The 13,348-nt window shown below is 39.9% G+C and overlaps 2 protein-coding genes across 2 annotated transcripts in view; one reads left to right on the forward strand and one right to left on the reverse strand.

Annotated features, from left to right (window-relative positions):
• The first annotated feature begins 2,323 nt into the window (after nucleotides 1-2,323).
• LOC113172418 (palmdelphin-like) lies at nucleotides 2,324-4,922 on the forward strand. Its single transcript, XM_026375379.1, is given in 7 exon segments — nucleotides 2,324-2,413; nucleotides 2,616-2,743; nucleotides 2,823-2,937; nucleotides 3,017-3,041; nucleotides 3,121-3,201; nucleotides 3,531-3,691; nucleotides 3,900-4,922. Coding segments are annotated over 7 exon segments (1,623 nt in total).
• A 7,952-nt stretch (nucleotides 4,923-12,874) lies between these two features.
• The window catches only part of frrs1a (ferric-chelate reductase 1a), a 9,116-nt gene continuing 8,642 nt past the window's right edge, over nucleotides 12,875-13,348 (reverse strand). Inside the window, exon 16 of the mRNA XM_026374598.1 lies at nucleotides 12,875-12,967. Coding sequence (XP_026230383.1) covers nucleotides 12,875-12,967 — 93 coding nt within the window. The remainder of the gene's footprint in view (nucleotides 12,968-13,348) is intronic.

Below are 13,348 nucleotides of genomic sequence, written 5' to 3' on the forward strand. Positions count from 1 at the left end.
CAAAAAAATCTGATCTTTCATGTCTTTATTGAGAACAACCATAAAATCCTCATAGAGAGTGAAGATCAGAATGTATGTGAACCCTTGGAATTAATAGCTGCTTGACCTCCCCCTTGGCAGCAATAACCTCACCCCTTTTTGGCAGTTGAAACATATGTGAATGTAATGACCTCAAACACTTCTAAGAAAGATCGATTTAACTATTTTAAAAGAACACACAGCACTATATCTGGTGTAAAAAGGACACTGCATATCATCATGAAAACATCATCCCAATTGACACAAACATGATTTGGGCCTGCTTTGATGCATCTGGGCAGCTTGCACTGATTGGTCACAAGTGTATCAAAAAATTCTTCAGGATAATGTGAGAATGTATGTACGTCAGCTTAAACTAAAGTTGAGTGATGCTACAGGACAATGACCCAAAACACCAAAGCAAGTCTACAACAGAGTAGTTTCAGAAAAACAAAATGGGACTTTTGGAGTTGCCAAGTAGGAGCCCAGACCTCAAACCAATAGAGATGCTGTGGAACGACACATTCCAAAGAATATGACAGAGCCAAAGCAGTTCTGAAGTAAGAACGAGCTAAAATTCCTCCTGTACGATGTGCAGGTCTGATCCCCAGTTACAGGAAGTGCCTGGTTGAGTTTATTGCTGCCAGGGGCGTGCGGGCATGAAAGACACGAAAGATCAAAAATTGTAGCACATTATATTTGTTAATACTCTTGACTTAAATCAAGATCTGACCATGTTTTATGATACATTCATGCAGAAAACCATAAAATTTCAAAAGGTTAAAATACTTTTTCTTGCCACTGTATAAAAAAAACCAGAGTGCAGTATTTCTGAATCAGAAGTCACAGATGTACTCCATGTAGCAGGTGTTACACTTTTTTTTACAATAACAACACTGTGATCACAAAAATTCACAATGAAAAATAAATATTTACTGTGCACATAAAACCTAATTTACTACAAATTATAATAATATTAAACATGCTAGTAGAAAGATATGGGCTAAAAGATGATGTAAGGCTGTTATCAGAACACAGAGACTCCACAGGTCAGACAGTCAGTCTGGGAGAGTTGGCAGAAAGGGGAAACTTCACAAGGCAGCTGTAGTTAAAGTAGAGTAAAGAGTAAAGTAAATCAGGGGGTCCTGTCAGTCAGCTGTCACTTGGCTTGATACATGGACAAAATGAGGACGGACACCTAAGGCTGAGGTCACAACAGCAGGTTAGTTAGAGTTGCACAAGAGTGACAGCCAAAACACCTACACCTACACTGACTGAAGCAGGAGGAAAACGCCAAAGAATTTCACATAGTGTGTATTGGTGTATATGAGTTATGATGACAAATTCATATGATCTTATCTTCCTTAATATGTCATATGAATCTTTATGATTTTTGATCATCTCAAATGTTTTCGATTGTGTAACAACTAATTTGGCATACATGTAGCACAACTTGAATGCACAGACTAGTGTAATAGTTTATTTTATATATCTTATCTTATTATCTTATGACTTGGGAGTGTGTCCATTCTCTTAAATGAAGCTGAGCTCTTCTTCACTAAGTTTATGTTAGATTGAATATGATCAAGGTTGAGGATGTAGGAGGTATATAGAAGCTAGGTTAATTGGTCACTTGAAATTGCCCCAAGGGGGGAATGGTTGGATGTACTCTTGCCCAATGATAGCTGGGAAAGGCTCCAGCACCCCTGTAACCTTTGAGAGGACAAGCTGGTAAGTTAATGGATGGATAAATACGTTGGTTAAATAATGGTTAAATCCATTGAAACTGTATTGCAATGCTTGCAGTTATTGTTGTGTAGAATGAAATATAACACTAAAGATCTGTACTATATTATACATTAAGACCAATACAATTCTGTAGTGAAGGAAATTTGAATTCAGATCCACATTCAATGACCACATATATAGTACTGCTATCATTTGTTTGGCTCTGTGTTGTACAGGCTGTTATTAATGTCCATTTTGTCACAGTAGTCTGACTGAGGGTCTGTCTGTTAATTCTTCTTGTGCTCTGTTCTCATTACTTTCTTTCTCTTTCTCTCTCTCTCTTTCTCTCTGTTTGTCCCACAGCAACATGGAGGAGTCAGACCTCCTGAAGGAGAGGTTCCAGGCCATCACTGTAATGCTTTACTGTCTTGTCACAGGAAACACAGTGAAGTTTAGCCGTACAAGAATTTTTTTGCCAATTTTGTTGCCTATATCTGCACTGCTCTGTTAATGTCTGTCATCTCCAGGTTTGGAAACAGTTAAAAACCCTTTTATTTAAATTAACTCTTTGTGCTTGATGTATTAGGAGAAGCATCGCATTCAGGAACACATTAGACTAAAGAAACTGGAACTGGACCAAGAGAAACTCAAACTACAGCATCTTAAGGTTCACCACACTAACTTCTATTACAGTTCTATTACAAATCATGTTGTTAAATGTGTATTATCTCTATTTATCTCTATTCATAGGAATCACAGAAAAACCTATAATAATAACTCTATCTGTGGGGTCTATTTGTTATTACTGGTCAGCCTGTTGATCTCTCCATGTCCTTCTGTCTCTCCATGTCCTCCTTTGAAACCATCAGAAAAAAGCACTGCGTGAGCAGTGGCTGCTGCAGGACTCAGTTTCCCAAAATGCAGCGAAGTCCCGAAAGCAACAGAGCCTTCTGTCTGACCAACAGCAGATAAAGACACTGCAGCTCAAAATCCATAGGTACAGAACACAAGCCAACACACTCATAGATACCAGGATGACCTGTTGGACATGTTTCTAACCTCCTCCAAACCATCAGCATAGAAATGGAGATTCTGTATCTGGAGCGAGAGGAATCTATAGTTTCCACCAAGGAGAGCCTCATCCTGAACAGACTAAAGGCTGTAGAGAAGAGTCCAGAGGAAATAATTAAGGTGTATGAACAAACACACACACAGTTGTGTATATGTACTATCATAATGCTGTTCTTACTGATCTGCATTTCTTTTCCAGGAGGCGCAGGTCAACTTTGTTCCTGGTAAGTCATCATTTTCTAGATAGAACCCACATCAAAGATGGATCCAGATTAACTGATTTATTTTCTGTCACTATGGAAGCTTTACAGGTCACCGCGCTGAGCCCCGAATCCTTTTATTCATCAGCCAATAATGACTGCGAGACAAACATACCAAGAAAGAGTGAGTTATTTTTACAAAGTAATTCATCTTCTGTTCCTTGTGAAACAGTGAGCTGTAAACGGACAGATCTGTGAAGAAAGTTATAGTGCAGGTTTATTGATTTGGTAGTCATGGTGCCAAAGGACTGACGAAGGTAGGGATACTCCAAAAACCTGAACCGGGATATACTTATTATTAGCTAATCTGTGCATATGGATATAAGGAGTTACTGCAGTAGTGGCTGATTATCATGAAACCAACCTAGACTGATTTAATTGCACTGTATACTTAGATTTGGTATAAATATAAAGTGACATTAACATAGCATGTGTCTTGCTTCTGTGTCTTAGCTCTGTTTGCCATGGAGATCAATGTGACTAAAAACCCACTGACTGGAAAGAGTACAGTACTGTCTACTGCAACTGTTCCCCCTGCAGAGTTAAACCTGGACAATGGGCACGAGGTTTACGATGATGGCAGGAAGTGTGTTTATGGTCTGAATTCACAACAGGTATAATCACTAATAATTCTCACTAATGATAATTATTATATAAAGTCACAGCATATGAATAACTGTGATAGCAACAAGTGCATTAATAACAGGATAATCAAACGTTAGATTAGACTCGAATATAATCCTCACAAATCTGTGATTTAGCTTTTGAGCTCTCACTATGGTAATAATGTTAAAAATGATCCATATCCACTTCTACTTTCAGGGCTCACGTGACCTGAGTTGTATTTCTGAGCTGTCAGCAACTGAGGTGGAAGAGTTACTGAGAAGTGCCACAGTGCATCGCCAAGTAAACCACCATCAAAACCCCATCAGAGAAGGGCATTATTTATACCACCGCCAAGATGATGGAGACAGAGTGGAGGGCTGTGAGGTCAGAAACCGCAGAGCACAATATGTTAACTATGTGCTCGGTAACAACACAGCAGAGAAAGACTCAAGCCACAGGGCACAGAGTGAGCTTCACTACTGTCACCAGGAAAGCCATTACAGTAGGCAGGAGGGAAGAAACTACCACAACAGCCTGAGGGAGGGTCATCACAAACGTGGAATACTTCTCTATGGCGACAAAGCGGATGCTCTCCACAGTTCTTCCCTGGTAAGAAACTGTCACAGTGTTCAGGAAGATGGTTCTGCAAGCCACCACACCAGCGGCTTCATCAGAAGCAATGGAAGGGGAAATGGAGGGCGACCCAGTGGCTGTTCTCCTCCCAGTCCCCATCGCCAGAAAGTATTCAGAGCCTACCAGCCACAGCCTGGTGATTACATCAATGTTGATGAAGAAGAACGTTACTGCTACAGCCCGCACTCTCAAACAGAGAACACTGCGCTGTACCATAGCCCCACCTCCTCTGATAGAGTGCCCTCCCCCCTTTTCAAAGATGACACCCCTTACACCATCCTCAACCCCTTGGATACCACTGAGCCCATCACAGCCATCTTCATGGGCTTTCAGGCAGCACAGGATGACAGTGGGCAGAGCCAGGAGTTTGTGGGCTCCCTGAAGGCCGAGCTGGTGATCATTGAGGATGACGAACAAAATGGAGAGGACAGCAACGTGAAGAAGAAGAGTCACGCCCAGCCAGGTGTTAGTAGCTATTCAACAGGAAGGGCAGCCAGTGAAAAGTTGGAATGTGTGGAGGGATTTGGAGACAGACGGACAGAGAATCAGATGGAACCAGGTATCAGAAAGGTGAAAAAACCTAAACCATGCTGTACTGTCTGCTGACACAACAAACTAATCTGTGAGTGTATAGGTGTGTACTTACTGATTGCATGTAACATTTAACTATGTGCTTCTTTGTCACTGCTTTGGTAAACAAGCTGTGACAAAGCTGCTCCACACTAGTAACCCAGTACCATACAGCAGACACAGACAGTGCAACATTAACATCTAAAGAGATCCATTTTGTAGTCCACACAAAACAGGTGGACTACATACGTACAATACACCATCTCACATTTGGAAGATTAAATCTGGCAGCTTGTAGAGTAGTTGTTCTGCCTCCAGGTGACAGAAAGAACAGTTAATGATGCTACGCCTACGAACCCCAGGGTGATTGGTTCGATTCCCGGTTCCTCCTGGCTACTTGCTGAGGTGTCCTTGGACAAGACACCGAAACCCTGTAGTGTAGCGCTGACATACTGTCTAGCAGCTGTCCACCTACAATTTCCCCAAGGGGATCAATAAAGTATTCATTATTATTATTATTATTATTATTATTATTATTATTATTATTATTATTATTATTATTATTATTATTAAAGACTCATTTATGCTGTATATCATACATAAAAAGGATGGACAACATTGTAAATAACAACCTACTAAATGCATAATAATTACCCAGTAACTGTTTCATAGTTTAAATGAAATTGCAACCAATTAGGGCCAAGTAAGTTTTTAATTTTGAAAGCATTACCTGGGGATTTAGCCTCGAGTGTAATAAAATTCTGCAGTCCTCTATGCTGTCATATGCCGGACGGACAGAGACAGGAAAAGACTTAACAAGTTGGTTAACACAACTTGTCTTAACAAGTGGGCTCTGTCCTGGGCTGCCCACTCGATTCCATCGAGGAGGTGGCAGACACAGGGATGTTGGCAAAACTGACATCCATTGTGGATAACCCCTCCCACCCCCTGCATCACACTGTGGAGGTTCTAAGTAGCTCCTTCAGATCTAGACTGTTACACCCCCAGTGCAATGAGTGCTACATTTTTCTTTTTCACAGTTATTGGCTGAAATATTATCTTCATGCACATATTTGCAGTTAATTGTATTAAAAATTCTAACTGGTTTCACATCCTGTGTTTTTGTGGTCAAATTACCAGGGAATGATATCAAAATTGAAACTTTAGACTCATTTCACATTGACTGGTTGTAATTTCAGTTTATACAAGGGTAATGAATATTATCAGACTGTAATCTTACTGCAGAAACAGCAGCTACTGAAATAACGCGTTGTCTTGTCACGTTGTCATGGCGCGCAGTAACGAGAGCTGGATTCCTGTGAGCTTGTAGCTCCCTCTGCTGGTGTCAACCAACCAGACAACTTCCTTTCCCACCGGTGTCTCACAGTAGATATGTGTTTAGACTGTGTTTGAAAGATCACATTGCATTTTTTGTTGTTTTTTTAAACATGTCACATTTTTATATTGTACTGTTCATGTTTGTGTGTGTGTCCATACTATGTCAAGTGCAGAGCATGTAAAGAACCATCTAATGGTGATGCTAATAAACCTTTGTTACTGATTAATGCTAACAGCTCGTTATGTGTCTGTGTGGGTCTGTCTGTCGTGGCAACACAACACTTTGTGACAGTGTGTGACATTAATCCGGTGCCATGTGAAGCATGTTTGTCCCCCACAGATCCATGCTGACTTCCTGAAACAAGGGTAGCGTGATCAGGTTTAGTGACATTGACATCAATGACTGGGCCTGTATCATTAGCTCTGGCAGACAGCCAACATTCATTTATCACTGAGTACTGTGACAGCACTGTTACTGTTACCACAAGTCACACACACTCTAGCACCTGAAATGAAAGTCAGCTACTGCTAATATACTGAAGGTAACATCAACACACATCTGCGGGACTCCCACTTGTTACTAGAAGTTTTCTTGAACATAACTGTACGGACATAAATTGTGTGTAACAATAACTATATATAGTTATATAGCTGACAGAAGAGTTTCAACTCACTTGTTCTACAACATCTGAGAAAACGTCATCTGTTTTGTCAACTGCTGTCAGTCCCAATCTGTGTGCAGTTTCATTATTCTATCTAATAGTTGATGTGACAATAGTTCATTAAACTATGATAACAGTTATCACTGAAACTTTAAGCTGCCATCTTTGTCATGTCTGCCTTCAGACCTGCTTACCTCAGCTGGATCTACATGCCTAAATAAACTTACTTGCTGTAAAAAATTGGTATATTCACAGACCCACAGTCTCATTGTAATTCATTTACTATGTAAAGTTTAACAATTGATCTCAAATCATCTTGATGATACAGTACAATGTTTCAAAGTATTGGAGTAGATGGACTTAAAATAAATCAAACTTCATATTTAGCAGCTAATCCTTTGCTTTCCCACACTTTTACTGCAGCCTCTTTCAGTTGTGTGTTTTGGGTGGTTACTCCCTTTAGTCTCCTCTTTAGCAGGTAAAATTCATGCTCTATATGGTTTAAGTCTGCTGTAATCAGTAAAGATTATTGAGCCTGTCTCAGAAGAAGCCCTGCAGCCCAAATCATAACGTTACCTCCACCGTGTTTCACAGATGAACTTGTATTTTATGGGATCATGAGCAGATTGTTTCTTTCTTCAAACTTTAGTTTTTCCATTACTTTGGTAAAGGTTCATCTTTGTCTCATCACTCCATAAAACTAATCTCTGTCCATTTTGGCAGATTCTATAGATATAGATACCATTCTTCTGGCTAGTGAGTGGTTTGCATCTTCTGGTATAACCTCTGTACTTCGGAGGTTCTCTGAGGTTCACTGTTGCTTGTTTTTCACCCACAGACAGCTGTCTGTTTTTTATGTTGGTTACATCTCTTAACTATAAATGCAGTCTGAACAGACAAAACTCAAATCTGAGCGTAGACATTCAGTGATATTTATTGTTATTGAATAATAAATGTAATAGGACACAGCTGGACAACAGAACACACCTGTCAGTCACATGTTCTAATACTTTAGCTCACATTAAAAATGGTGGGTTCAAACTAAAGGTGCTATCTTCTAAGTTATCAGGTCCAGATGTGAACACCTGGAAATAAAAGCTGAACTGTTGAACTTTTGTCTCATATTCATCTTTTGATATCAAACCTGAATATTTTCAGTCTACAGAAAAATAAAAAGGAACTGTGTATGTGTGTATTAACATATGTGTGTGCGTGTGTGTGCGTCAGGTACAGATGAAGAGTGAAGGACATGATTCAATCCAGTTTGTTTCTTCCTCACCAGATCATCAGCTGCTGCTCGGCCTCCACTGTGGATTAGGCACTTCATGAACAGCCTCAGAGCTTCACTAGTTGACTTGTTCTCCATTTCTCCGTCATTCACTGTCTCTGCTCAGCTTGACAAAGCATCAGAGTCAGCTTTAAGACTGTGTGGGAGTTTCACTGCTAATTCTCTCTTTGTAAAATCAGCTCCTGTGGCTCATTTTTCATTTGAAACACATTGTTGACTTGGCTCGGTGGAGCTTTTGTTAGATGTGTTTGTGATGTCCTCAACATTAATGTGTGTCTAAAAACAAGAGTTAAAGCTCAGTTACAGCTGTGTGTGCTGTACCACTATAAAAGTATTCATGTTTCATACATTGTCTGCTGTTGGCTCCTGGCAACCAGTGACACGCCCGTGTCCCAGCGCATCATAAGATCTGTGTAATGCCAAAATATCTTCCTGTTGTGTGACTTAATAAATTACAAATGTTCGTTTGCAAATTAAGACTTTCTGTCTGAGATGTTGTTGATCGGTTTCTTTAGGTAACAAAAAGAAAAAACACACCCACTGAACTTCTGGTAAACCTATGGGCATCATTTCTGCTGCAGACGGGGCTGACACATCCCCCACACTTTTCAAAATAGGATTTCTATTCTCTCAGAGCAGTGTCCTAATTCTGTCTAGCTGTCACTATCCAGATGAGGAGGGCAATAAAACAGCAGCATGTGCACCCTGGACTTGAATGGCCCTGGGCTTTGCCTGTCAGACTACACATAAGCTGCCTCACCCTGTGATGGAGCTTGTTGGGGTCGTACACAGCCTGACAGCATCATCTGACAGAGTAGACCTAGAAGCTGCTATGGCTTTTCAAATGTACCCTGAAAGTCACCCTACATAACTTCATAGTGGCAGTAGGTGAACACAGTCCTTATGCTGTAAACTTGGCTCTGATTCGCTGACCTTAGCCACCACAAACGTCGTAATCAGAGTCTAAACTCTGAGTTCAATGAATTGAGGAACTTTTCATTTGTATTAAATGTGTTATTTCACATTGAAGCTGTATAGTCATGTTCAACTATATTAATATTAAAGGTTTCACAGGGTAAATAAACCTTTCTAATAAGATATGATAACAATACATTTACTCATATTAAAAACAGTAACAGCAAAGAAACAACTGGGTGGAGGTTATATGGATAATGTTAATGTTATAAAAACTATGAATACACCTTGCTTTTAAATATTAATAGAATTAATAGAAATATTTCTCATTTCCTATTCATAATAACAATGACTTATTTCAGATTAAAATTCGATCAGTCTAGTATATATACTAGGCAGGTGATTAGGGAACGAGGCACATGTGAACAAGAAGGGAGGTGAAGTATCAGGTGGCAGGAAACACAGGGTGCTGCAGAACAAGAGGGAGAGGCAGGGCCTTGTCTTGACAAAACAGACACTGTGAATGAGAGTAAAGGGAAATCGTTTTGTATGTACCAGGGATGGCTCGACACCACTTTTTCATGCCCAATCCTGGTACCACAACCTGATACCAATCCAATGTCTTCTTTTTCCCACACTCAAACAGTTAAGGTGTTAAAAACACAGGATGCAGTGGCGACCTAGTCATCTAAAAAGCACACATAGGCCATATCTCAGCTTGGGAGCCTGACATTGGGATTGCAGTAACAGGGCAAGCAGAGCATGGTTGAATGAATTGTGACATCACCATCATCATGTGACTGATATGACCAAACCACATTAGCTTTGTTTATACTGGAGGATGGCCAGATTTAACTAAATTAAAAAAAACCTGGTCATTTGTATGATTGGTGCAGAGAAACAATTCCATTAAAAAACAAAGTTATCACAGCAAACCGAATATATAACTTATTTTTAATAAACACAACATGAACACACACACACACACACACACACACACACACACACACACACACATACAGTTGGTTTCAGGAGTCACACACTTTATTTAAGATGTCACCACCAGACCTTCAATTTGGCAATAATAAATTACATGAGGCAAATAAACTAGGAAATAAACAGAACCAAAATAATAATAAAGTAATTTAAATAGTTAAGAGAGTTGCTGCCATAAACTGCACTAAAACTAAAACAGTTGAAGTGTGGCTGTGGATACAACAGCCTGACAACAAGTCAACTGCAGGGCAAACACTGAGCGTACAGTAGTGTGTAATACGTGGTATTATATAGAATATCAATAGAAACACAGTAACATAATGACATGCTCAACTTCAAACCTGCCCCACTCTTCACTCACACACTCATAATATACAATCAGCTTTAAAGGCTTAATTCAATACTCATGCAGAGTAAAGGTTATTGTACACTGTCATAATTCCTAGTCTCCATATTGGCCCTAAGTGATCCCGTAACAGCATGAACAGAAGAGAATGTGTATCCTTGTGCTATCATCTCACTCTTGCAAAGTCATTGAAATGACACTGGTCATATAAAAGCAGTAAGTAGTATTCTATTAAAATAGACTTTAAAATAACACTTAAAGCAGAAAGTCGAAATACGGGCTACATCATCTGTATAGATTCAGCTTCAGTTTGCACAGTGTGTCACAGCTCTGATGTAGCTTGTTCATTACCTTGGTTAGTTTAATGGCCAACCTGGTGTTAGCACTTCACTTATATTATTTTAAAAATCGCATTTCTGAGTTGATCTGAATGCACATTTATTACACAGTCAAGCCAAGTTCAGTTCATGCTGTAGCTAGAAACCAAACTACAGTGAGATCCAAATCATAATAGATGGATGCAGGGTGGATTGGCATACACTCATCAACACAGTGCACACACAAACGGCATCTCCTTCAAAAAAGCCGGCAGACTTCCTCTTTCAGTTAGAAAGAGGTGAAGTTCATCGCTGAATTCATAAATAGCCTATATGCAGCAAAAATACAATACAAGAAATCTCTCTTTTTACCTACAAACAGGACCTAGAAATGTGTAGAAATCCTCACTCCACCTTCTGCAGTGTGATTATCGTGTGTCTGCTTGTTTGAGCCTCGACAGCAGGGCCACACGTAGAGTATTGGTATGGTAATAAATATAAATAATAAAATCACATCTATCTACATTTAAATGTGTTGTAAATGAATGGGTTTATTTTGCCCCTATGAGTGTTTGATGTTAACAACTGTACAGATATTAGCTGTTAGCTCGATAGCAATTCAATCTTAGCTGTAGGCTGCTAGCAGCTACCGTGTGTAAGATGGAGACACTGTTTCCATTTTATTGATTTTCTTTTAGTCCATAATGAATTAGGCTACATTGGCCCTCAGAATAAGCCTGGTTTTTTGACCAAGGTGAAACGTTTTCATTGTACACCAAGGTTTTGCCCCAGAAGCACACGTGGAAAGTCAACTCAAATCCACTGTGAATACATTTATTTATAGGAAAGAGAGACTCCACCCGACAAGGACTGAAGCACAGCCAGATCCAATGCGAATTTATGCTCATTATGCTTATTTTCCATGAACTTGTTCCACCTCAAGTTCTCTTTTCCCGCGCTCTTCACTTTTCACCTCATTTTCAACAAACCTAACCAACCACAAACCAAACTTGATTAGACGGACTATAATTTAGACCTGATCTGACTCAGGTTCCAGGTCTTGGGTCCACGCAGCTGACCCAAAACTCATTCTGCATTAATTTTTGCATCAAACATGTTTGTTACCATCTTGACCACAATTCTTCAGAAGCTTGGAGTGCTGCCTTGACAAACGGTGGTGTAGCAGAGCTGATCAAATGTTCTACAGTAGGGGGGGCCAGCTGATTAAAGTTACACTGTTTTTCAAATGGTTTTACACATGCGTCAAAGTTTTCAGATTAAAATCTACAAAAAGAAAAATATCTACATTATATTTGTTCTATTCGTTCTACCCACATAACTGCATTGTGAGCTCCACCACCATCTTCCTCCAAGCAAAAGCTAGAGTGTGGTGCAAATGTGACCCAAAGGCTACTCGCTTAGCAACTAGCACTGTTCATCCAACGTAACACGGTCTAGTCTAATGAGGAATGGCTCATTAGAACATTTCACCAAGGCAGTGATTTTCAAAGTCTGGGTTGGCACCTTTAAAATGAATGAATTCTCATATGAAAAGAACAAAACTCTTTGTGTGTGTGTGAGAACCTTCTCACATTTCTGCAATGCTTCCTTGTGGTATTGCTTTTAAAGTAGTTCATTTGTGTTATAGTCAGGCACAGTAATAAAAATCTAGCAACACATAGTATCATATTAGTGCCATAAGTCAGTAACATCTAGAAATGAAGGTGCTGGAAATATTAAATGTTAAAGGAGAATAATAGATACCAGATTGTGACGGGTAAACAGTCTTCAGTACACCACGGGTAGGCAACCCCAGTCCTAGAGAGCCCTAGCCCTGCTTGTTTTCTTATCCCTCCACTTACAGCTTCTACTTCGCTAAACACACCTGATCCAGAGCTGTAGCTCTCTAGGACTGGGATTACCTACAGGTGCACTAAACCATAATGGAAACCCAAACTAAGCAAATTATCTTAATCTCTGAAAACAAGTCCTCTTGGCATGTGGCATCCCACAGAAAACAACCTGTACTTTTGACAAACACTTTGTCAGACAGGCTGGAGCGGGTTTCTGGACAAGGTGACTTCATTTTGGCTTTCAAATAGCTGACAGTCGAGCTTTGTCGCTGCTCACTCCTTCTTCTGATTGGCTAGTAGGGAGGCCTCCCATCGTTGTGCCATGGCATTCTGTCTTCTAGGCACTGAAGAGAGGGAAGGGGGGAACTGGAGGGAGGGGGTTGGGAGATTCAGCTAAAGCCCTGGAATCAAGATGCAAAGATGGATGGAGAGTTTCATGGTTGGATGGATTATTAGATGTATGATTAATGGGTTTTTCCAAAAAGGAGGATGGGATAGTTAAGGATGAAAGGAGGAGTAATGGTGGATGGAAAGAATGAGCAGAATAATGAATATATGTGAACTAGGACATAAAAAATTAATCAGTCCAACTGATTAACAAATCCGAAAGTTCACAATTAATAGAGGTAAATGGATGAATGGGTGAAGCAAGAAATCAATTACCCAGCATGCGAATGCAAAAGTAAAACTGAACATCTCTTTATGGTTTTTATGTCATGGGCTGATTCAACAACCACAACACTAGAA

This window comes from Anabas testudineus, chromosome 17, assembly GCF_900324465.2.
Source record: "Anabas testudineus chromosome 17, fAnaTes1.2, whole genome shotgun sequence".
Taxonomy (NCBI): Eukaryota; Metazoa; Chordata; class Actinopteri; order Anabantiformes; family Anabantidae; genus Anabas; species Anabas testudineus.